The 24,164-nt window shown below is 33.4% G+C and overlaps 2 protein-coding genes, 1 long non-coding RNA gene and 2 pseudogenes across 4 annotated transcripts; 4 read left to right on the top strand and 1 right to left on the bottom strand.

Annotated features, from left to right (window-relative positions):
• Window positions 1-75: 75 nt before the first annotated feature.
• On the top strand, window positions 76-2,575 carry LOC106353572 (probable GTP-binding protein OBGM, mitochondrial). 2 transcript variants are annotated; one of them, XM_048765754.1, is made up of 5 exons: window positions 76-664; window positions 747-855; window positions 1,107-1,189; window positions 1,282-1,350; window positions 1,429-2,575. In XM_048765754.1, the coding sequence occupies exons 1-5, from the start codon at window positions 527-529 to the stop codon at window positions 2,500-2,502; spliced, it is 1,473 nt and encodes a 490-aa protein (XP_048621711.1). In that variant the 5' UTR covers window positions 76-526; the 3' UTR covers window positions 2,503-2,575. The 2 variants fall into 2 exon arrangements, with proteins under 2 accessions (XP_048621711.1, XP_013648780.1); XM_013793326.3 differs by having other exon boundaries at window positions 149-664; window positions 1,278-1,340.
• Window positions 2,576-3,031: 456 nt separating this feature from the next.
• LOC106356981 lies at window positions 3,032-3,970 on the top strand. Its single transcript, XR_001272205.3, has 2 exons — window positions 3,032-3,537; window positions 3,649-3,970. It is a non-coding gene; the product is annotated as an uncharacterized LOC106356981 (long non-coding RNA).
• Window positions 3,971-6,327: 2,357 nt separating this feature from the next.
• Window positions 6,328-8,157, top strand: LOC106407074 (RING-H2 finger protein ATL39-like). Its single transcript, XM_022707885.2, has one exon. It carries the CDS (start codon window positions 6,766-6,768, stop codon window positions 7,171-7,173), a length of 408 nt encoding a protein of 135 aa, XP_022563606.1. The 5' UTR covers window positions 6,328-6,765; the 3' UTR covers window positions 7,174-8,157.
• On the top strand, window positions 8,130-12,979 carry LOC106356979 (annotated as a pseudogene).
• A 234-nt stretch (window positions 12,980-13,213) lies between these two features.
• Window positions 13,214-14,826, bottom strand: LOC106407071 (annotated as a pseudogene).
• Window positions 14,827-24,164: the final 9,338 nt, after the last annotated feature.

Genomic DNA, 24,164 nt, shown 5'->3' on the forward strand with positions numbered 1-24,164 from the left:
CTAAACCATAAAAATAGATGTAAGAAAAAGAAAGGACTAAAATGTCATTTTAACTTCTTTCTCTTTCCACTTTTGTCTGTTTTTCCATCTATGCAAATTATCAACTTATTTGATATTTTCTGTGCAAATGGCTCTTATAAAATATCCGAACAGATTTCGTAAAAGAATATTTTATGTATCAAAGATTATGTCTGAATTCAGACTCGAACAAATAACCCCAATAAGACGAGTTTTCGAGGGTACTTGTTCCAGTCTGAATCAACTAAATACATGTATTTAGTCTTCACTAATCATATTTGTAATCACTTTTATCGTTCTTATTCATCTTTCAGTTCATGGGCTTTGAAACTCGTCTTATTGGGCCGTATTTGTCTGAAGCCCATTACGTTAAACCCTTGGCTTCAGTCTCTGTTTCTTCACTGACCACCACCACGGCGGCAACTCACCGATCAATCAATTCTCCCCCGCTGCTTATCTCACCGTACCTATCTCCGTAGCTCGCCGGAGCTCCATCAAGAAACAAAAAATGACGTGGCTGAGCCGGGCGGTTCCCTTTCGATACTTAACATCCAACCGAAGACTTCAAAAACCGCCATGGATGACATACCCAGCTGCCTTCTACTCGGATTCCGCGGAGAAGAAAGGAAAAGTCACGCCTTTGCAGGTCAATTCCTCATCTACTCACTTCCTCAGCAGATAAAGACTCTCTCTTTTGCCTTCTTCTACTAACTTTTTTTGTTGTGCAGGAGACTAGAATGAGAGATAGGTTTACTCTGTACGCACGTGGCGGCGAAGGTGGCAATGGTTGTTCCAGCCTCCGCCGTAGCCGTACTGATCGCTTCGGAAAACCTGATGGTAAGGAAACTTGTCTCAAATCCGACAACAACATTTTCATTTTGGGGCTGTAGACTTTAGACGCTTTAGTAAAAGAATATGTAATTTTCTTCAAAAAAAATTAGAGGCGAATGTTTCAGATTTGGTGTATTTAGAATTTGAATGTGGATGTGTCTGAAAAATGCCAACACGTTTGGTTTTGAAAGGTTTTAAACTTTTTGATTGTTGAAAGAATGTTGAATGTTAATGTAATTGGAGTTTGTTTTGTTCAGGTGGAAATGGTGGGAGAGGAGGTGATGTGATATTAGAATGCACACACGCTGTTTGGGATTTTAGCGGATTACAACCTCATGTTGTAAGTTTATGTCTCTCTGCCTTTATCCGTGCTTTTCGAGGAATGTGTCTGATGGTAACTTGTCTTAACCTTTTTATGAGTTTTGAAGAAAGGTGGGAAAGCTGGACATGGAACTTCCAAGAACAGGATTGGTAACAGAGGAGAAGACAAGGTTTATTTATGTATCTCTCTCACTCACTAGTGTTCCTCTGCTTCTCTGTTCTTCTTTTTGTCGTTCCGCTTATTTATGTCCACCACAGGTCCTCCAAGTCCCCATTGGGACAGTGATACATCTTCAAGAGGGTGAGCTTCCATCTCAGATTCAAGTCGGCTCTCCCAAGAGTTCGGATCCATGGGACCTTCCCGGCACACTTGTTGATGACCCTGCATCAGATGAAAACTCTGACGTCGATCAAGATTCTTCTGTTCAAGTTGAACCTGAGGAAGAGAGTGTAGCAATGCATGTAGACATGGAAAAAGAAACTGATTTTGATGAAGACGATGAAGAAGGACAAGTCAGGTATAACGTCGCAGAACTAACAGAAGAAGGTCAGAGCATAATCATCGCACGTGGCGGTGAAGGAGGTTTAGGTAACGTCTCCGCTACACGTTACTTAAGAGGCACCAAGTTCGCTAAAACCTCCACGTTGAGGACAATGGAAGGCGACTCTGACGATGAAGATGGTAATGGTCAACGCACAAGTATTAAATGCGGCTCGCTCGGTGCAGAGTCTGTACTGATACTAGAACTTAAAAGCATCGCCGACGTTGGTCTAGTCGGGATGCCAAACGCCGGAAAAAGCACGCTCCTCGGCGCGCTCTCGCGCCCCAAGCCACGCGTAGGCCACTACGCGTTCACGACGCTCCGTCCCAACTTAGGAAACGTGAACTACGATGACTTCTCAGTCACGGTAGCTGACATTCCAGGGCTGATCAAAGGAGCTCATCAGAACAGAGGGCTAGGGCATAACTTTCTACGTCACATCGAGCGGACCAAAGTGCTGGCTTACGTCGTGGACTTAGCCTCGGGGCTAGACGGCTGCGAAGGTGTGACGCCGTGGCAGCAGCTGAGGGATCTGGTGATGGAGCTTGAGTACCATGAAGAAGGGTTGTCTGATAGGTCGTCTTTGATCGTGGCGAACAAGATCGATGAGGACGGTGCTGATGAGAGGTTGGAGGAGCTTGAGAGGAGGGTGAGAGGAGTGAGGATATTTCCGGTTTGTGCGGTTCTTGAAGAAGGTGTGGCTGAGCTGAAAAATGGTTTGAAAATGCTTGTGAACGGTGATGGTGAGGGATCAGAGAGGTTAAAGTTAGAGAATATCTCTGTTGACTAGTTTAGTTTTGTATCTCTTTTGAGTTATTACTATTTCTTGGAAATTATAGGCCACATTATTACGTACCTTAATCCAATGCGCCACCATACATATAATATGATCTGGAGTTGCATATATGTTATGAACTTCAACTTTATCCAAATCAATCTTTATATATTTATTTTTTGTCAAGAACAAATTTTATCATAATATTTTGATTAGTTGAAGAACGTAGACAAGTATCTTGGGTCATGGACGATCTAATAAGAGAAATAAAAAGTATTTTATATTTATATTGTCAAAATAAAAAGTATTTTCGCCACCAAAAAATTACTATGTCAAGAATATGAAAGAGGCATGATTCATGCCTCTTATTTTGGTCGGCTGCCGTTTACAAATAAAATCGCAATTCTTTGTTGCGTATACGACTTTTTTTTCTTATTCCCAATAATTTGACGTGCTCCATATATTTTTGATACTGGTAGAACAAATCTAAGATAGTAGAAAAAGAAATCAGTAGATAAGCTGGTGTTATTTAACCTCAATATTTTTTAAATGTTAATTCTTATTTTTATTTAGATGCTTAACTGCATCAAATGATGTATTATAGAGGCAAATAAATTTAACAAGTTTAAAAGACAATATTTTAGTTTAAGAAAATATTTATCAGATTCTCACTATAATAATTTAAGGATTTTGATAAAATAAATGAAAACACTACGAATTTGATGATCTTTTTGGTTGAAATGATTAATGCTCTGTGTGGTAGATAACTTCTTCCAAGAAAATTTATTTGATTCTATCCATACACGAAATGACACGTATGTGGTGGATACAAACACTAAACACTGAATATTTCTATCTTTTTTGGCATCTATATTTCTCTTCTTCTATAAATAGTGGCAGTTCCATATGTTCAAACCACAGCAAATAAAAGCATCAAAAGAAGAAGACAAAAAACAAATTTCAAGTTTTAAACCAAAGAGAAGTAAGAGAAGCAATGGCAGGTTCTAACTGTGGATGTGGTTCCGCTTGCAAATGTGGTGACTCTTGCAGGTAAACACTAGAACTTATCTTATATACACGATGTGGTTGCTTAATTAGTCCTTAATTTCCATATCATATTAGTTATCAAAATCTCAATCTTTTTGTGTGTGTCTGGTGAAGTTGCGAGAAGAACTACAACACGGAGTGCGATAACTGCAGCTGTGGATCAAACTGCAGCTGCGGCGACAGCTGCAGCTGTTGAAGGTGTTGTGGTGTAGATCATATGCATGCATGAAAACTGGGGGAAAAGTGTTTATGATGTTAAGAGATATGTGTGTGTTTGAATAAAGGTTTGGCATGATGTTGCCTTGTTGTCTAATAGCTCTCTTAACCTTGACTTTTTCTCTGTATTTGGTGTTTATTGTGTAATGTTTCATTTGTAACGTAAGAAAAAAAATATCTATTGACTTTTGTGATTATAAAAATATTAAGTTTTGTCTAAGCTTCTTTCTCTCTATATTTAGAAAATAGGGTTAATTAGATTTATGACCATGCACAATCATTTCAATGACGATATGGTTAAATACCATGGGTTAAGTATATTTCTTTTTCGCATTAGTGTTGCATTCCCAATAAATTAGTTCTGTTTAAATACGAAATTATAAAGAAATAATGAATTTGAAAACCAAATCAAATATAAGTAGCTAAACCAATTCGAAAACGAGAATTCGGCCAAGAAAAACCTCAACTTTGCACGAATTGCCAAAAGAAACATAAACTTTTGGGCTGACCAAAAAAACACCAAACTTTCATTGACTTTAGAATTAATTAACAACTAGATTTTGACCCGCGCTTTAAAAGCGCGGGACCATTTTTTTTTTTTTCAATTGACAAATATTTAGTAAATGCCATATTTCATATATTTGTGTTTTATTTTATAAAAGACTTAAACTTTTTATATTTTTTTATCGTGTTTCATTTTAAATGACTATTTATGTTTAAAAATTAAACTTTATTTCTTTAATGAATTAAGTTGGTATAACTCTGATAAATTGATTTTATTATGTGGTTAATATTTTTAATAAAAATAATTATATACTTTTAATAAGGATTTATACTTTTCAATGAAAAAAACAATTTTTTTTATGAATGCTTAAATTATATTAAGAAAAGAAAAAAAATAATTAAGAATGGTTGGAAAAAAATTATTTGAACTTGGACTCAATGACCCAAAGGAAAAAAAATGTGAGAATTGGATCTGATTTCTTAATCGGCCCAAATGGCCCAAAAAAGATCTGATGTGGACAGTGGGCTTGATCCAAAAAAATGGTCCAATATAGATGTGTTATTAACATTACTTGATTGCCCTTAATGAAACATGCAGTGTTAGTAAATAAAAGGGCAGGCTAAGGTAAAAAGGACAATAGGATCCTTGACGTCATTTATTGTTGGCGTTAAGTGAAACGACGTCGTTTTCAAATGATGTAAAACGATCGTTTTACATGGCAAATGGCAAAGTATTTTACCACTGGGCTACTGGCACTTTCAATGTACTTACTAACATGTTTACTTTTATTTGGTACATATTAAATATAAAAAAATTCTCTAAAAACTTAATAAGATCTTTAAAACTCCAAAAAAAATTAAAAAAATTAAGAAGATTTTTATAAAATTAAATTAGAAATTAAAATTTATAATAAAATTTTATTTTTCTTTTAAAAAAATAAAAAACTCTTCCAAAATTTTCTAAAAACTTAAAAAGATCTTTAAAATTCCAAAAAATTAAAAAAATAAAGAAATTTTTTATAAAATTAATTTTGAAATTAAAATAGAAAATAAAATTTTATTTTTTCTTTTCAAAAAAACATGAACTTTTCAAGAATTGAAAAGAAAAAAATTTATTTTATTTTCTATTTTAATTTCAAAATTAATTTTATAAAAAAATTCTTTATTTTTTCAATTTTTTTGAATTTTAAGGATCTTTTTAAGTTTTTAGAAAATTTTGGAAGAGTTTTTATTTTTTAAAAAGAAAAATAAAATTTTATTTTTAATTTTAATTTCTATATTAATTTTATTAAAATCTTCTTTATTTTTTTAATTTTTTTGGAATTTTAAAGATCTTATTAAGTTTTTAGAGAATTTTTTATATTTAATATGTACCAAATAAAAGTAAACATGTTAGTAAGTACATTGAAAGTGCCAGTAGCCCAGTGGTAAAATACATTGCCATTTGACCAACCAACCTGGGTTCGAATCCAGAGGTCTACATATTTTTAATTTCAAATCATGTAAAACGACGTCGTTTCACTTAACGCCAACAATAAACGACGTCAAATATTTCTGTTAAATTTGTTGACGGCGTACTAAATTGGCAAGTCAGCGAAAACATTGTTAATTAATTCTAAAGTCAATGAAAATTTGGTGTTTTTTTTGTCAGCACAAAATTTATGTTTCTTTTGGCAATTCGTGCAAAGTTGAGGTTTTTTTTGGCCGAATTCTCATTCGAAAACAGAACAAAATGCTACCAAGATCATCATTGAGTATGCCAACTTCATTTGTAGTTAAACAAAAAGAGATTGGGCTAACCATTAGAAAATAGGAATTAAAGACAAGTCCAACATTAGTAATAGTTGACGGGATGTGGTAGCTCGTTTGGTAAGAGCCTTGGGGGCCAATTGTCATGCTCCCGGGTTTGACGCCAGGCGGAGGGGAACTGCCCATCCTGTCATCAAATGCGGTACTGGGTGTTGGGCCTTGTCCCCAGCCCAGGTAAAGCCCTTCCGGGTGAAGTGGACCGCTGCCTAACCGGGCCCAGGGGAATGACCCACGTAAGTGGGAAACCCCTGGATTATCAAAAAAAAAAAAAAAAAAACATGTAATAGTTATGGGATAATATAGAAACTATTAACACGTACTTTTACAAACAAAAAAAAAAACTATTAACACGTTTTGATGTCGAGTGTCTTGAGACATGAGGAATGGCCTTGTCGGCGCAAGTTCTAAGCCTGATGCAAGAGGTGGATGCTATGGGTAAATCTTATATGCTTACTAATATAACCCCAAGTGTTTAAAATAGCCTTAAATATCAAATTTGATGGATAAAGAAACAGATTATCTTCTAGATTAGGATAATTGATAACGTTCGGATTAACCAAAAATTAAACTGCGCATGATATGGATTAAATTGAGTAAATTGTTTATAAAAAATCTGTTTTCATAAGATATATTTATTTATCACAGAAAATCTTCTTTAATCTTCACGGAGGACACAGAACGGATTGTGAACACCATCAAGAAATGGATATAAGTTGTTGCGGCGATTACTCTGATGCTTCCCCGGTGGCGGAAATGGCAACGGAGAGCGAATGGTTCGCGTTGAGGCTTCTGTGCGTCGTCTTCTTCTTCTTCAGCTCTGTTTTATTATTGTGTTACTTCCTATACCCGAAACTGCCGAAGGCGGCAGCCGGAGATGAGGAATCCGGTGAGCCGCTTCCACCGGCGATGATACTCGGGAAGATAGGCGGCGGCGGGATCACGACGGATGTTTGCGTGATATGTTTGGAGGAGTTTAGGAGAAACGACGCCGTTAGGGTTTTGGTGACATGCAGGCACGTGTTTCACGTTCAATGTATAGATTCTTGGTGTCTGTATAAGTTGGCATGTCCGGTTTGCAGAGCTCCTTTCCGGGTATTTGGTGAATGGTAATTATTTTAGGAGCACCGAAGTTTAGGGTTTATGTTCTGTAAAAATGATGAGAGGTTTAATTTGTAAATATTTACTGTATATAGATAGATGTATTTATTTTAAAAAAAAATTAAAGCACTGATCAGTAAATTTTTTTTTTTTTTTAACACCAAATGCTTATATTAAAACTAAATGTCCAATGGACTAAGTCGGTTACAACTAGAGAGGTTCTCGATGTTAAACTGATAAGCAAAAATAACTAAGACATGACAAAAGATAGATGTAGCTAAGGAAAGAAGAGACCCGTAGAGAAGCTTCACTTGTAATCCTAAAGCCCGCGTTAAAAGAAACGCAAAGAAGTCGAATTCGACTTTGAAAAACCCAATCAATGGGTTTTGAGAACAAGAAGTCTGTGAACATCTGTACATAGCTGCTCCAGTGAGATGTCGACTCTGTGAAGATCAGTAAAGTCTAAATAGTAAATACTCACAGGCACAACGATGAAGACGAAACAAACAAATGAAAACACAACATATATATCAATATCATATATATATATATATATATATTTGAGTGATTTTGACCCTGTTTATAATAACTCGATATATAGCTTGGTTTGGTTGTTTGTATATCTAATCTTGTGCTTTGAGAAAATTTCTCCAGCTTTATAACAATATAGTTTAAGATTTCAATAGTGATTGGGAGTGGTGGAACCATATAGTCTCTTAAAAATATGACAAACTATTTTCTACCACCAAGTTGGGTTCGATAGCTTTCAATAAATTACTCGTTCCATCTTAGACTTAATATTTTCCGCCATTTATGTTAAAAAATGATGTGTAGCTCGTTTACTATCTACAAGTGACGTTTCCAGAAGTTGACATTGCAAATTCTTTAGTTTCAGTATTCATAACAAATATATAGTTAATTATATATGACTTTATAATGTTTCAAGAGTTTTTGGTAGTTGTTAATATTTCATTTGGTTGCGAACTGAGAAGCAGTCGAGGATGAAGACTCTCAACAAGCTTATGTTAGTCGCTTGCGCAACTTTCTCCATTATACATCTTGTTATGTCTCAAAATCAACAAGGTATTTTTGCTATCTTTCATTTATTCTTTTTTTTCCTTCAAATTTTAATGGATATATATGTATGTTTTAACCATAAAAAACTATTTTCCGATATTTTAATATCCAATTTTACCAGGTTTTATCAGTTTGGATTGTGGATTACCTTCTAACGAGCCTCCTTATAACGAGCAATTCACCAACTTAACATACATATCTGATGCCAATTTCATCCAAGGAGAAAAAACTGGTTATATCCAAAATAACTCAGAGACAGTCTCTGTCTCAAAGCCAAACAGGGTTTTGAGATACTTTCCTGATGGAATAAGAAACTGCTATAGTCTAAGTATCTAATCAGAACCGTGTTTGTATACGGCAACTACGACGGTCTTAACAGTCCTCCACGATTTGACCTTTATCTTGGTCCTAATATTTGGACATCCTTAGATCTTAAAACTTCGGGTTTAAGTGAGACTGAAGAGATCATTCACATCACAAGATCTAACAGTTTAGATATATGTGTTGTTAAGACAGGGACAAGTACACCACTGATATCAGTCATAGAACTAAGACCCTTGCCGTATCATACTTATACTACTCGAACTGGTTCCTTGAGGACTTTAGCGCACCTCTACTTCAGCTATTCAGACAAAATTATAAGGTATGTCAGCATTACTTTAACTAAGACTACTTTCTTCTATACAGTTGAGAGCATTCTAATACTAATACATTTTCCAATCCAAATCTCATTTTGCCGTAAAATTTACTCAAAGCTTATTCCATTTTTAACTCCAAAATATAGTAAAATGGATTTATTTCTAAAATAAAATGTTTTTTTTTTAATTTATCACTCCATGTTTTACTCGAAAACTGTTTTATTTATTAGAGATAACATGTAAAGCAAGTTGCTAAGTATTAGGATCACACATCGAAAGTGACGCATACCTTAAGTAATATGTACACATATATGATAGTTGTACAATTCATTCACTAACAATTTTGTTTTGAGTAATAATTGCATGGAACTTTTTTTTCTTCTACATCTTGATACAAAGTTAACAATACTTTCTTGTGGAAGTTATCCCAAGGATGTATATGATCGTATTTGGGAACCATATTTCCTACTGGAGTCGACTCAAATAACCACAACACTGAATGTAACTGACTCTTCTAATGGCTACGCCCCACCACGAGATGCAATTACCACCGCCGCCATACCGACTAATGCCAGTGAGCCTTTAACTATTATCTGGAGTTTGGAAACCTCCGATGATGAAACGTATGGTTACCTTTACTTCGCCGAGATCCAACAACTGCGGGCCAATGAAACTAGAGAATTTAAAATTGTGGCGAATGGTAGAGTTGACTACGATTCTTATAGTCCTATGAACTTTGAAGCAGACACTGTATTCAACCACGTATCGCTTAAATGTGAAGGAGCTGTATGTCGTTTACAGCTGCTCAGAACACCCAAGTCAACTCTTCCACCTCAAATGAATGCCATGGAGATTTTTAGCGCCATATATTTTCCACAATCAGAGACAAGTACAGATGATGGTATACATATAAGATCATGTAGTTTATGCAAATAGTATTCGATAAGTTCCTACACATGCTAACTTTTTTGTTTACTTTTATTAGTTATTGCCATAAAAAACATCCAATCTACTTATAATTTAAGTAGAACCAGCTGGCAGGGCGATCCATGCGTCCCAAAATAATTCTCGTGGATTGGTTTAAGCTGCAACGTTATGGATACCTCCACACCACCAAGAACCATAACACTGTAAGAACATTCAAATTAAACACTGTTTCTCAAATTAACATGTATCTTTCTTTTTTGCTAAACAATTAACATGTATCTTGATATTATATATGTGGTATATATCTTTTTTAAAAAAAAAAATATGTGGTATATATCTCTAACCATGCAAACAGAGATCTGTCTGAAAGTGGATTAACTGGAATGATATCGCCTAGCATACAAAATCTAAGCCAGCTTCAAGAACTGTACGTAACTCCATGATTAAGATAATAAAAAAGTTTATTTAATTCAATGGGTTTACAGCTATTTCTTGATAAACTCTAGGGATTTATCGAATAATAATTTGACTGGAGAAATGCCCGAGTTTCTAGCCAAAATGACATCCTTATTGGTCATGTAAGGTATCTAATTTTTTTATACTTGTCATCATCATTAATTTCTAATTGTTTAATGCTCCACAGAAACTTAAGTGGAAACAATCTTAGAGGTTCTGTTCCTCAATCCCTTCACAATAGAAAAAAGGATGGATTAAAGCTATCGTAAGAATTTTTTTTTTCAGATTTATCTTCTTTTAATTATAATTTCCACTCTTTTCTTTGAAATTTATGTCTTAAATAATGTTTTCATTATATGCGATATACATATGGTAATTGTTTTATGGAGACGGAGACTACTTGGCTGTTGTCACTTCTATGCTATTTTTTCTCAAAATTATAAATAATGATTATATTTTTCTTAAAAATGTTAATATTTTCCTTTCAAAATGATTATATTTTTCTTATTTTTTTAAATATATAAATAACTTACTTACAATTTTTTTTTTCATATTTAGTGTTGATGCAAATATTAAGCAATGTGGGTCATGCAAACCAAGATCCTGGGTGGTGGTGATAGTTGTATCTGTTTCTTGTGTGGCCATTATCATAATCGTCTTGGTTCTCATCTTCTTTTTCAGAAATAGAAAGAGATCAAGTTGCAAAGGTAGTTAAGAGAAATAAATACATGCTCCATATCAGAAACATTAATCTCCAAAATGTTTTCTACAGTTACACGTCCATCCCTCGAAATGAAAAACAGAAGATTTACTTATTCAGAAGTCAAAGAAATGACTAATAACTTTCAAGTTGTTCTTGGTAAAGGAGGCTTTGGTGTTGTTTGTCATGGTTATCTAAATAATGAACACGTAGCAGTCAAAGTTCTATCTCAGTCATCAACTCAAGGCTATAACGAATTCAAAACTGAGGTGCAACATTACACTAAAATCCACTAAATTTGAGGGCAACCATGATTCATTTGTCTTTGAATCATACCCTTTTAAATCATTGATTGTTAGGTCGAACTACTGCTAAGAGTTCACCACGTAAATCTAGTAAGCCTCATTGGATACTGTGATGAAGGAAATGATTTGGCTCTCATATACGAGTACATGGGAAATGGAAATTTAAAAGAACATCTCTCAGGTAAATGAGTTACCTATTTCAAGCCAAAGGCTTTTAAACTTCCCAATGATTTTAAACCATGTGGTAAAATTTTGGCAGGAAAACGTAGAGGCTCTGTTTTGAATTGGTCGAATAGACTTAAAATAGCTACCGAGTTTGCATTAGGTTTGTATAAATTTTGTTAGTTCCTATTAACTACATTATTTTGAAAAAAATACCTAACATACAAAGGTTTTTGCATGTATTAGGAATTGAATATTTGCATATTGGATGTAAGTCGCCAATGGTCCATAGAGATGTGAAAACTACCAATATATTGTTAGGCGAAACTTTTGAAGCAAAACTTGCCGACTTTGGACTTTCCAGATCTTTTCTAGTGGGAGGTAACACTCATGTATCAACAAATGTTGCTGGCACTATTGGATATCTTGATCCCGAGTAAGTCTATGCACCATAGTTTTAAAAAGATGTCTACATCCTTGCTTTTTTTTTTTTTTTTTTTTTTTTGTGGAACAATCTACATCCTTGCTTATTTGGTGAAAAAAAGTTCATATATTTTCAAGTACTTGTCTTGCAGATACTACCAAAAGAATTGGTTAACGGAGAAGAGTGATGTTTATAGCTTTGGGATAGTGTTACTGGAGATTATCACTGGCCAACCTGTGATTGAACAATCACGTGAAAAGCCTTACATAGTAGAATGAGCCAAGTCTATGCTCGCAAAGGGTGATATTGATAGTATTGTGGATCCGAATCTCCATCGAGGATATGACAAAAGTTCACCTTGGAAAGCTCTTGAATTAGCAATGTCATGCATCAACCCTTCTTCCACGGAGAGACCAAACATGACAAGGGTTGCTCATGAACTCAACGAGTGTTTGGAAATATATGAGAACTTAAGCAAAAGGAGCCAAGATGCAAATTCAACCAATTCCATGGGACATGGCACAAGTTTCATCAGTGATACTCCTTCAGCTCGTTAATCTTTTTATCTATATGTTTGAAAGATACTCTATACACAGGTTGTGTTTAAGTCTGTAAAGTACACTTAAATATCTTCCAGTGGATCGAGGAGAAAGAATCGAGAACATACTTGTAGTACAAGATTGCTTGCCTTCGCATAAAGTCTAATAGCTTTCTCTTTGTTATTGTTTTCAGAAAGTTGCAATGAATTTAGTATTTTTCATTCATACATGCGAAAGCTATTATAGACTTCCTTTATAAATTATAAGAAATGTCAAGAAGGTATATGTACTTACATTGGAAACTTTAACACGAGTACGTAGGTTAGTTGGTGCAGGCTCAGGTGGATGTCCAAAGATGTCGTCACCACTTATCGCTTCCATCTTAGCACTTGATATCGGTTTCTTTGCTCTCTAAGTCTGCCTTGGTTAGCAAGTTTACGCTCAGCTCTCATTGCTTGGAAACTTCTGTTAGTAAATATACCACTACTAGTCATGTCTTTCAACCAATGTTGAATCTGGACCAGGACCAAGCCCAATGAAACATTGATCTTTGACTCCCAAAATTTTTGGAGCTTTTTTATATAACCATAGCCCACAACTTATTATGGAAAAGTTAATAAGAATTCTTAAAAAAATGTTTATAATCCTCCAATTCACAGATCCCCGACCACGCTTTCTTACGGTAAATAAATGTCCTCTTAAAAGATCTTGAAACCAAGTGACCAAATTATGTAAGAACTGAAACAACTAGGTTTAAGAGATATATATCAGTTCAGATTTTGGTATTTATGTTTGCACTTAAGTTTTAATCAGAACAAGCTTAATCAAAGGAAGATGAAACTAATAATATAATTCGAAACCTCATTAGAGTTTAGATATTGTAAGATGCCAAAAAAAATAAAGTTTAGATATTGTAAAAAGACCAAAGGCACAAAGCCAGTACTACAAAAGACCACACACACATTAAACAGTGCAACACAAAGTCCACCAAAACAACGAGCATGCTTAAAAGAGGTCAGCCAAAGCATCTAGAAACCCAGGTCCTCGCCTGTGTCAGAATAGTCACTTGCAGCTGAGTAATTACCGTAATACTCCTCTGACATTTCATCGACATCAGAGACGCAATAAGGGTAGTCATCAACCGGGTCATTAGGGCGTCTCAAAACTTTGATCCTCTCGTAACCGCCTCTCCATATCCCCAACAATGTCAACATTGATGCACTGGCGTAGATCAAGATATTCCAGGTTAGGACACCTGTCAAGAATGGCGTTTAAGCCGACGTTTGTTAACCTGTTCCCGAAAAGCTGGAGACGAGTGAGTCCGGGCAGTGTTTCAGCGATTGCTAGAGCAACATCGTCACAGTTTTCCCCAAATGTCATCTGATTTGGACAAGAAGACGGGACAATAGATTCAAGAGGCTCTCCTGATAATGAGCAGTATGAAACCTCGAGGACTTCAAGCAAAGGAAGTTTCGCAATGACTTCTATAAGTCCCTCGTTTTCTATTAGATAGCACATTGCGAGTTTAAGGCTTCTCAGCTTACTTGAACTGCAAATTAGCTATGTATAAAACGTTAGAAAAACATAATCAAAAACATATTTTGGATGTTTTCTTTTCAAAAATGGATAGGGCAGAGGACTAACTAACAGTCACAAATATGTTCATTGTCATTCAACCCAGGGCCGACCCTAAAATTTTGGGAGCTAGAGACATTTAGTAAAGTTTGATAAAAAAAAATTATTTTCACATTTTTGGTGGCTTATAGCTATATATTTTTTTTTGCTAAAAAAAAGCTATATAATTTTCTTCAAAACTTGGGGGCCTAGAAGAATGTTTCACTTGGCTATGTCTATTGATCCAGCAGATTTAAAGAGACTACATACTGTTTAAAACAGTAACACAATATCCTCCAATAACAACCATAGTTTCACAAGCTAGAATGATCTTCCTTTACGACCAAGATCTGTTCACTAAACCTAGATTTTGCTAGCAACCAAGAGAGAGAGAGGGACGAAACCTATCGGCGATGTAATTGAGGAGATCGTGAGTAGCGAAGTGCCAAATCTCGATCTCAACCAACCCGCCCTGGCTACGATCAACAGCGTGGCGGCAAATCTTCTCCAACTCGTGACTGCTACCTCCCATGTGTCCCACGTTACGCATGTCAATCTTACTCCACGTCAAGGGTTCTTTACAGATTCGACGCCACGATCTGCACACTTTCTGCGCGCTTTCCAGTATCTCCATCACGCCGAGTCGGATCAGGATCGATGACGTCAGCTCGGGCGGAAGCTCCAGCCAGTTTGGATATTCTTGTCCTTGATTCATCGCTGTCGGGAGCGCAATACCTAAATGATCAAAGACAGAGCAAAAGCAGTTACGAGATTCTCCCTTCAAGTAACACTAGGAATTTTCCCGGCGCTACCCCGGCTTATTTTCCATATATTTTAATTAAATTTAAATTACTTTATAATTTATATCTGAATATTTTTGTACTTAGACTGATTACAATATATACTATAATAAGTTCACATTATTGATTGCTACATTTTTATTAATTTACTAATGTCCGAAACCTTTAACAACATAACATGGTGTTAGATTTATATGAGCTACCGAACTTCTAATGTCAAACCAAAATAATCTACCGGTAATGTTCTTTACATTGGAGTATATGGATGTTAAAATGGGAAAACCCACCCCATTTAAGACACATCCCATGTTGTCAAAAAAAAAAAAAATTTAGACTCACCCCATTCAAAAGCTATGCCGTTAGATTAATTTTAAAATAAATCTATTAGAATTTTTCATTTAGACCCTCAAATATTACATTGGCTCATTTAAACTTGTTTTGACCAATTTAAAATGATATATGATCTTCTGTTTTTAATATCTATTTTTAATGTATGACTATTTGGAAGAAAAAACACTTTTTAAAAATATAATAAAAATATTTAAAGATTGATTATGGAAAATGAGGTTTTAGTTGTTTTTTTTCAAAAAACGCAAAGTCGATTTTTTCGGCAAACCCGTAAAATTAAAATTTTCCTCTAAACCGCAAATCGGATTTCCATCTAAAACAGCAAATTAGATTTTTCCTCTAAAACCACAAATTGTATTTTCTCGATAAAATAAAAAAAAATTGAAATTTACTGCCAAAATAAAAAAAATTGTTTTTTCCCGTCACAGCCGCAAGAGCAAAAGTTTTCGCCAAAATCACAAAATTAAAATTTTTGCCAAAGCCGTGAACTTGAATCTTCCCGCCAAAATCGTAAACACAAAATTTCCAGCCCGCTAAAACAACAAATTCTTTTTTCCGCCAGAACCACAAAATCGAATAGTTTGGCCAAAGCCGAGAAAATCAAAATTTTCAGTCAAAACCACGAAATCAATTTTTCCACCACAAAAAGCAAACTTCCAGCCAAAACCGGAAATCAAATTTTCCTGCGATTACCATGGATTTTGTATGGAATACGATTCGATATAACAACGAACTGCAAAACACTAATGTGATCTCAAAGGATAGCAATGAACTGCTTGATTTACTTGTAGCATAAGCAAAGCTCGCAGTAATTGTCCATGTCATTGACATGGCATCTTTCCGGTGGCTCGAGCTTCCGCAGGTTCCTTTGGCAAAGGCTAGTAATAGCAGCTCTTGTTTCTTGGTACGTCGTCATGTAAACCGGGAGTCTCGCAACAACAATACCATGAAGCGAAGTTTTAATTCGCCTCCAGCATTCGTCTAATTTAGTTGGGGACTCCCTCCAACCAAGCATGTATATGTAGGCATGACCGACAGCTCGCTCACCTCTGCACAACATGAGTACACCATCTGGGTAAGAACCACCTACTGAGACGCGTAAATGGTGCATGCCATTGATTGTGTTGTTGCGAAAATATTCATGAATTCCTTGCACGTAGTGTGCCTGGATGTTACCGCTAGCAAGACATCGATCCATAAGATCACGGAAACGGTTGATAAAAGCCAATCAGGAAAATGTATGCGTCTGGAGATCCAGGTCCTTGTATATATGTGAGTCTCCTGCTGCCAACCCCAGAACCGGCGTCGACGCCATTGCGTAACGTAAGTCGGTTTCAGAGGACTTCACGAGCTGTGCAAGTAACATTTATATCTCTTGGTAGAAGCTCGTTGCGAGACAGTTGTCGAACGTCCGACATGTTTTTTACTATAAAAAAAATCTGTTTATTTGACTATTCATTTTAATGTTTGTTTTAGTTTAACTATATTAATAGTTAGAATTAGTTTTTAAAAATTGCTGATGAGTTTAATGAAGTTATAAGTAATAAGTTGTGAAGTTTAATCCATTTAACTGGAAATATAATTAAATCAGATAAACTACATAAAAATTTAATAGTGGTCATTACTATTTAAAATTATACATATTTGTTTAAACAAACCACTTTTATATGTATAATATATATATAGACCAAATGTGGTAGTCAATTTTAAATAATATATATATACATGCTTTTATAAAAAAATAAACAAACTAAAATTAATTAAAAATTTGTTTTATTTCTTTTTCAATATTTCCCTACGGGCGGGAAGTTAATAATAAAAACTGTTTTACAAAAATTTATATTAATTTTATGAAGCATTTAAAAATCATGGTGGATTGAAAACTATATTTTATAAAACAATAATGAATAGAATTCTGAGATCACATTGTTAGGACATCATTAGTGGTAAAATAGCAAGTAGAGTACCTCACTAATATTTTTATTATTATTTTTGTACATAATTTAGTTATTAATAATTTTAAAAATTAAAATAAAAAAACCTGCAAAATGATACCACATGTATTCACCGATTCTTTAGAAATGTATGAAAGCTCTTCCCACAGGTACCACTCTTGCTCTCTTTTTTTTTATCCTTTCTCTTTCTTCTTTTTGAGCTTTTAATATTTTTAAATTTGTTAGAGACTGATGAATTTCAACCGGTGCGAGTGCCCTTATTTTTAATAAACATTTTTTGTTTGGAATTAAAATGACAATATCCTTCATTATTCTATTTTTTCAGAGAAAACAAAATTAGCAAAAAACAATTCAGAATAATATGATAAGATATATATATATATATATCTTCTTATTATTCTTAGTTCAATTTGACATAATAAAAGAAAATATTAACTTTAAATAGATAATAAGTGAAATTTCATGTTTACCACATTCATGGTACCATTATTGATCTTTACCATCACTAAGGGGGCATTTTTAAAAATATATTTTCAATAAGTGGCAAAAGACTTTTATATCTTTGTTCATGATATATATATATAACAAATAATTATTTAAATAAAAAACATATTTTTTTTATGTTTTCGAATTATACTTTTTTAAAATTCAAACTTTTTTATAATTATTTGTTTTGGAATTGTTTTGGTTTATTTTATTTTATTTTTTAATTCTACAGATATAAGATATGTTCGGTTATTTATAAAATTTGATTCAATTCTCGTTCAGATATTTTGTTTTTTTGGTTCAGTTTGGACAACAAAGTGGGGAACCAGCTAATATCAAAAACAAAATCGGGTCTCTTTCGGTTACGGGCATTTCAGATTATTTTGGTTAATTTGAGTAAATTTTATTGATAAATTATTTTTTGCCAGAAAAAAACAGGTGATTTAAGTTTTTTGGATAAATTATCAGGTAGTTTATATAATTTTAAATAATTTAGGGAAATAGTATTCATATAATTCATTTTGGATAGTTCAGTTTATAAATAATAAGTTTATGATATTTGTTACTGTAAAACTAGGTTTATTTAATATTTTAGATTTGTAAATTATATTTCAAATTGAGATACTTATTGATTTTGGTTTGGTTCTCGTTTGTCTTTGATATTTTAGTTTCAGAAAAATATAGAATACCTGATATATAGAAATATACCTGATTTATGAAATTTGATTTAGTTTCGATTTAATTTTTTATTTGGTAAGGTTCGATTCTTCAGTTACGGGTAAACACATGGCTAATTTCATGTGTGCAGAGCTTTGTAGTACTGGTTAACGGCATATCGATTTTAATGTTTGATCTCAAACCTCTCGTCATTCTATTTATTTATAAATTAAAATTGAGATACAATTATTGACCATATATTAACTTAGAAAAATAAATTGGCGGATGAATCAAATATATTTTTCATTTGCTAGATTTATTCCCATCAGTCCTCGTCCTTTTCTTCTTGAAGGGTAAATGTTTATTATCACTAACTCTTTGATACAACTGAAAAAGATCCAAACATTTTTAATGTTTTTTTGTTTGTAAATTTTAGATTTTTTTTAATATGGTTTTAATTTTGTGGTGGTTGGTATTTACAGGGAAGTGTGACCCAGAAGTCTAAGTTTCAAGTCGAAGAAAAAACTGGTTTTGGTTGCTCTTGTTGGGTAAAGTTCTTTTGATTCCTACATGCTTACTTATAACATGTGATTAATTATGAGAGAATATCTATGTGAAACAGAGTTACTCAGGATTAGTAATAGTTTGTATTCTAAGTTCTTGGTCACGCACATAACATCTAAGTTGTCATGTGAAGGCAATGCTTCTCCTTTGAGAAGTTAATCAAATCTCACTTGAAGTAACAAAGTAAGCATGAATAAGATCTGTGCATAAACTTGAAGTAAGTTCTGAACCTACTTTCTTAATCTGAACCGAAGGAAAACATAACCAGCCATATCACTCATCTTCTTCATCCTCCCATACGTACTTCTCATGTAAAAACTGACCCATATATTATTCTTAACATGTCTTGCAAAAATACAATTTTTGACAGGGTCAAACATAAGCAATATCATTTTTAACGTGACTACTAAACTTCCACTTGCTTTCAAGCCATGGAGACAAAATTTTCATCAGTTCCCGCTGAAATGGCTTCTCCATGAGCTTATGTTCTTGGGGGCTTATCAAGTTTCTGTTGTAACCCACACAAATAGGGAAACATAAGCTCAAACTTTTGTAGCCAAATCACAGATAAAAGAAAGGGCAAGGATAGTGACATCACCCTTATGCTTGAAAAGACTGGACTTCAATCGCTAAACAACAAAGGAAAAGAGCAGGCAAGAATAATGAAGTAAGCTTGTGCAGCTTGCTTACCTTAGTTGATTGAATCTCTTCCTGATGTTCTCCTATGATGCATTTATGAGTTTCGATCCACTCTGCCTTTGGTGCGTTTGAATTCATACCACACAAATCTGGCTTCAAGAGATTGTCTATTTCCAAAAGGAAGCTTTGCAAAATCATGTTTCTGTTTTCTGATTTTAGCTTCCCCTGATTTACATTCATCTGCATCTCCAGCGTTGCAACTTTCCATCTGCACAACAAAGGTTAAAAAAAATACAATTGTTACTATCGCTTACATGAGTCTGATATTCAATAAGATAAGCAAATACAAAGTTAGATACTTGCACATACATTTTGATATAGAACGAAGATATGAAACTAAGCTTTGAATTCATCTAACTCATCCCAAGTTTGTCCTGAAGATTTTCCGTAATAAGAAACAGAAACACATGTTTCATGAGCAGAATTCGATCTTATCAGTAGCACAAAGAATCAACAATGGCTGGATCTAACCTAATTCCGATTTGAAGATAGAAAGCTGTTTTTTTCCTTCAATCCAATCAACCGAATGTGATCATCATTCTCAAGCACCCTCATAATCTCCAAGGTTTCAGTTTTGATTTCTTTCTGAATAATCAACGACCCCTTTTCAAATCAGAGAATAGAACCCTCGTATTAGCCATACCAAAAGCAATCAGTATGAGTTATAAGAAAAGATGAGTTCAAGGAGAGGGACCTAACACATATTTATACTGAAACCACACCTGCTCTCAGATCCAAACAACGCTTTGGAGACACATCGTGGAGGCATGAATCAATGAGATTAATCAAGAAGTAATTAATCAGATCGTTAAAATCGAGAGAAGAATCGCTAAGGTCACCTCCTCGCCGTCACACGCATAGCAGAGATGAACTTCGTTTCTTCAATCGAGCGGACCCCATCAACCCGGGCCGGAAGCGTGGACAAATTCGAAGCCCAAAACGCAATAAACACCAAAAGCCCAACAGGAATGTGAATAAATGAAACGCAGCGGTTTGTGTGGCCTGGACACGTGGTAGCGCGAGGAAGGCCAAGTTTCCTAGCTGGATGCTGAGCTGGATGGTCTAGGAGGGATTCAAACCCTTCTTTATATATAAAGAGATATATATATATATATATATCTATATAGATAGATGTATAAGCATTATAAAGAAAGCTTCGGTGCAACTGTGCAAGAGTAAGTTTTGAAAATATTCTTTTAAGCTCTTTTGCATCTAGATATATTTCTTTTGGGATATAATCACTATACTCTATGATTAACCTAAAAAGCAGATTAAAAAGGTTGTGCTGTTCAAAATTTTCTAGGAAAGGTTGGTGATTAATTACCAAATGAAGAAAAAAAAAGATAAGGAAGAGGAAATTTAAGAGTCTGTATATACGAAACCAACTAAATTAAATCCCTAAGCTAAAAAAATGATTGGTTTTCTGGTCTCTGAGATTCTCAATATCAGCGGAACCATTTCAGCTAGTAGATACTTAAAACCCTCCACATTTGAACACCTCGCAAACTCTTCTCATCTTTGAAAACACCAAAAAAAGATTTAAAAGCATAAATTGTTTTTCGTCATACATATTTTCTATTTGTTTTGGTTGGTATCTCTCACTAGCTCATCTCATGTACCACAATATTAATGACCATATCACTAACCCGTCGACTTATCGTCTTCACCTTGTTGTTACTCATCAAAGATGTACTATTGTCATCTCTTCCTATTCACTTCTCAGTCTTCAAAAAACCTTTACTACTCTGTCATAAAACCTTGTTCCTTGATTTAAGAATGCATGAACCTCTTTCGATTCTCTCAGATTTTTTTCTTTATTTATCCCACAGTTTTCTTGCTTCTCAGTGAGTATTTAAAGTTTAATGTCTCATTGTATGTGATTTTAAGTTTAATCTGGAATTACATATTCAGGAATTTTAAAATTCTGTGTCTGTGTGTTGATATGATTGGCACTACTCAAAAGTTCAAAAATATAAACGAAAATAAAAAATGCGATGAAATTTATAAATGATAATCTTTTAATTCATTGAAATCCTATGAAATAATTCCCTCATAGAATTATTTATTAATTTTAAATCATTAAATTAGTTTATATTTAAATTATATAGAAATAACAATATATTTTTTGTTTTAGAAATTCTTATTGTATTAAAATTATAGATATGCTCTAACAATTTTCACCAATAAAGTTACCAATTTGCCATGGTAATTTGTTGACCATAACTTTACAATAATGACTAAAAATTTTCTATCTAATCTATTAAAAGGGGAGTACATTTTATACTTGGCCCTAAGTTTTCCACAAAAATTACTTTCTCATGCCACTGATATTAAACACAGAGTTTTGCATTTAAATTAAACTGGCACACAAGATTGCTTTAATAAATTAGATTTACAAAACCATCACTAAACCACTTAATCCTCGGTTGCTACATATAGTTATGTACAATGAATAAAACACAACATTTTGCCTTATTACTAAAAACATAACGTTTAACTTTAATATATGCTGGTTGTGATAATACTTTCCTTCCTCCTCGTGTACATCATAATTCCATTGTTATAACAGCTCCTGTTTTTTCAGTCTGGAGAACCAAAACCAGCATATTATATAGATACAATTTGATGTACTTGATTAAGCTTGAAAATTTTATTCTTTCGATCATAATTTATTTTATGATTTATATATATTAAAAAATTCAACATCAGAGCAATTCAAAAATACCAGTATAAATTATTTTGTTCAAAATCCAGACTAATCATTTATTAGTTTCCTAGAATAAATGACATTCCAAAATCTATTCCTATATTTAAGCAAATCTTCTTAACAATCACAATATCAAATCATTCACGTAACTAGCAGAAGATTTGTTTTTGGTTTATACTTTTGCAAATCACATTTAAATCAAATCATTTAAAAGGTCCACATTTTTTTGTTAAATATAATCACCATTTTTAAAATGATAACAAACTGGCCCAATTAAAAATATCATATTGGGTTTGCTAAATTTAATTACCAGAATCATGTATTTTTGGTTTTTTTGGTACATTTTCATTAGTTTAGATTATTACTATTTAATTATTACTTTAAAATATACTTTAGATCACAAAAGTTATAGTATAATTTAATAAAACACCCACAATTGGCAAACTTGATACTCAAATATTTTTAATAATGTTTGGTGAAATAGAAAAGTTGTTCCAAAACCTATACATCATCATAATTTCTACTTGGACACTAAACAAACTAAACAAAATACATCAATCTCAAAACTCTATAATTATGAAACTGTAACATGAATTTTTAACATATAATCATGTAGAACATACGTCCAAAATCTAAGTGACTACCAATTTACCAGTCAAATATGTAAATTAGTCAAAACACTCTTTTCATGAACATTAAATGTCTATAAACAATGTACCATCCTTCCATATATCTCCTTATATATATATATATATATATATATATCTATATTGGGGACCCGGATGGTTTCATTTCGACACCTACCAAATATAAGACACTCAAGGTCTAGGACCACATAGAAAAGAATTCTGATTTCGCTAAGGAGCTAGAGATGGAGACTGAGAAGGAAAACAAACCGAAGGAATTTGTAATTGAAAATAAGTTAGACAAAAAGTGGTGGAATATTTCTGCGGAAGGTTGAGTATGGAGGAGTTGAAGCAGAGGAACCAAGTGTTTGTACATTTGTCTTTTAGCTTATGTAGTAAGGATTTACAATGGTTAGGAAAAGACGGTGTGGCTCATCTTCTGATCCTGCGAGACGTGGACATTGTGATGATGGCAAAGATGAATCATGTTAATAAACTTGATTTAATGTTTTCATATTTTAATTACTGTTGTTGTCTTTATATATTTAGTTATAGGATTGGTGATATGAAATTCCAAAAAAGATTGGTAATTTGTATCATGAATTATATAATTAAAGTAAATTATTAAGCGAATATTGAAACTTATCGATAATATTTTGTGTTACAAGATATCATTTTTATATGTTTATTAAATAATTTAATTTTTTTTATAGGGTTCTCTAGATTAAATTATATTTTCGATTCGCCTTTTTCTGCAAGTACGAACACAAGTTTTTAATTTTATATTATGATGTTCCGTGAACTCAGGATATTGTAGTTGACCAATGTTTTGCCTGCATGCCAAATGCTTATGCAAGTTCACTACTAGAGCATTAGATCTCCTTTCATTTAGTAGTGTGTTATTTTGGTAAATTACAACAATGAGAGAATGCAAAGGAAGAGGGATTTAGACTATTATTCTGTAATGATAGAATGTTTGTAAAATGATCTATTTGTTGTTTCTGTATTGAACAACGAGTAATCTAACAGTGACTGATCAGCAAAAGAAGTGCTTTTTGGTTGTATGGTTTAAAAGTTTGAGTCATGCTCGTACATTAATCATGTATGCATACATGCATCTTATTTATATGTAGCATTATATATGTGAAAATATTCTTTTAAGCTCTTTTGCATCTAGATATATTCCTTTTGGGATATAGAAATAATTTTACTCTATAATTAACCTAAAAAGCAGATTAAAAAGGTTGTGCTGTTCAAAATTTTCTAGGAAAGGTTGGTGGCTAGTTACCAAATAAAGAAAAAAAGATAAGGAAGAGGAA

This window comes from Brassica napus, chromosome C8, assembly GCF_020379485.1.
Source record: "Brassica napus cultivar Da-Ae chromosome C8, Da-Ae, whole genome shotgun sequence".
Lineage (NCBI taxonomy): Eukaryota > Viridiplantae > Streptophyta > Magnoliopsida > Brassicales > Brassicaceae > Brassica > Brassica napus.

Bases quoted from the DNA above. Each gene is read 5' to 3' on its own strand.
- LOC106353572 (XM_048765754.1), top strand. From the start codon at position 527: ATGACGTGGCTGAGCCGGGCGGTTCCCTTTCGATACTTAACATCCAAC. The intron at 665-746 runs GTCAATTCCTCA...TTTGTTGTGCAG, and splicing joins GAAAAGTCACGCCTTTGCAG to GAGACTAGAATGAGAGATAG. The intron at 856-1,106 runs GTAAGGAAACTT...TGTTTTGTTCAG, and splicing joins TCGCTTCGGAAAACCTGATG to GTGGAAATGGTGGGAGAGGA.
- LOC106407074 (XM_022707885.2), top strand. From the start codon at position 6,766: ATGGATATAAGTTGTTGCGGCGATTACTCTGATGCTTCCCCGGTGGCG.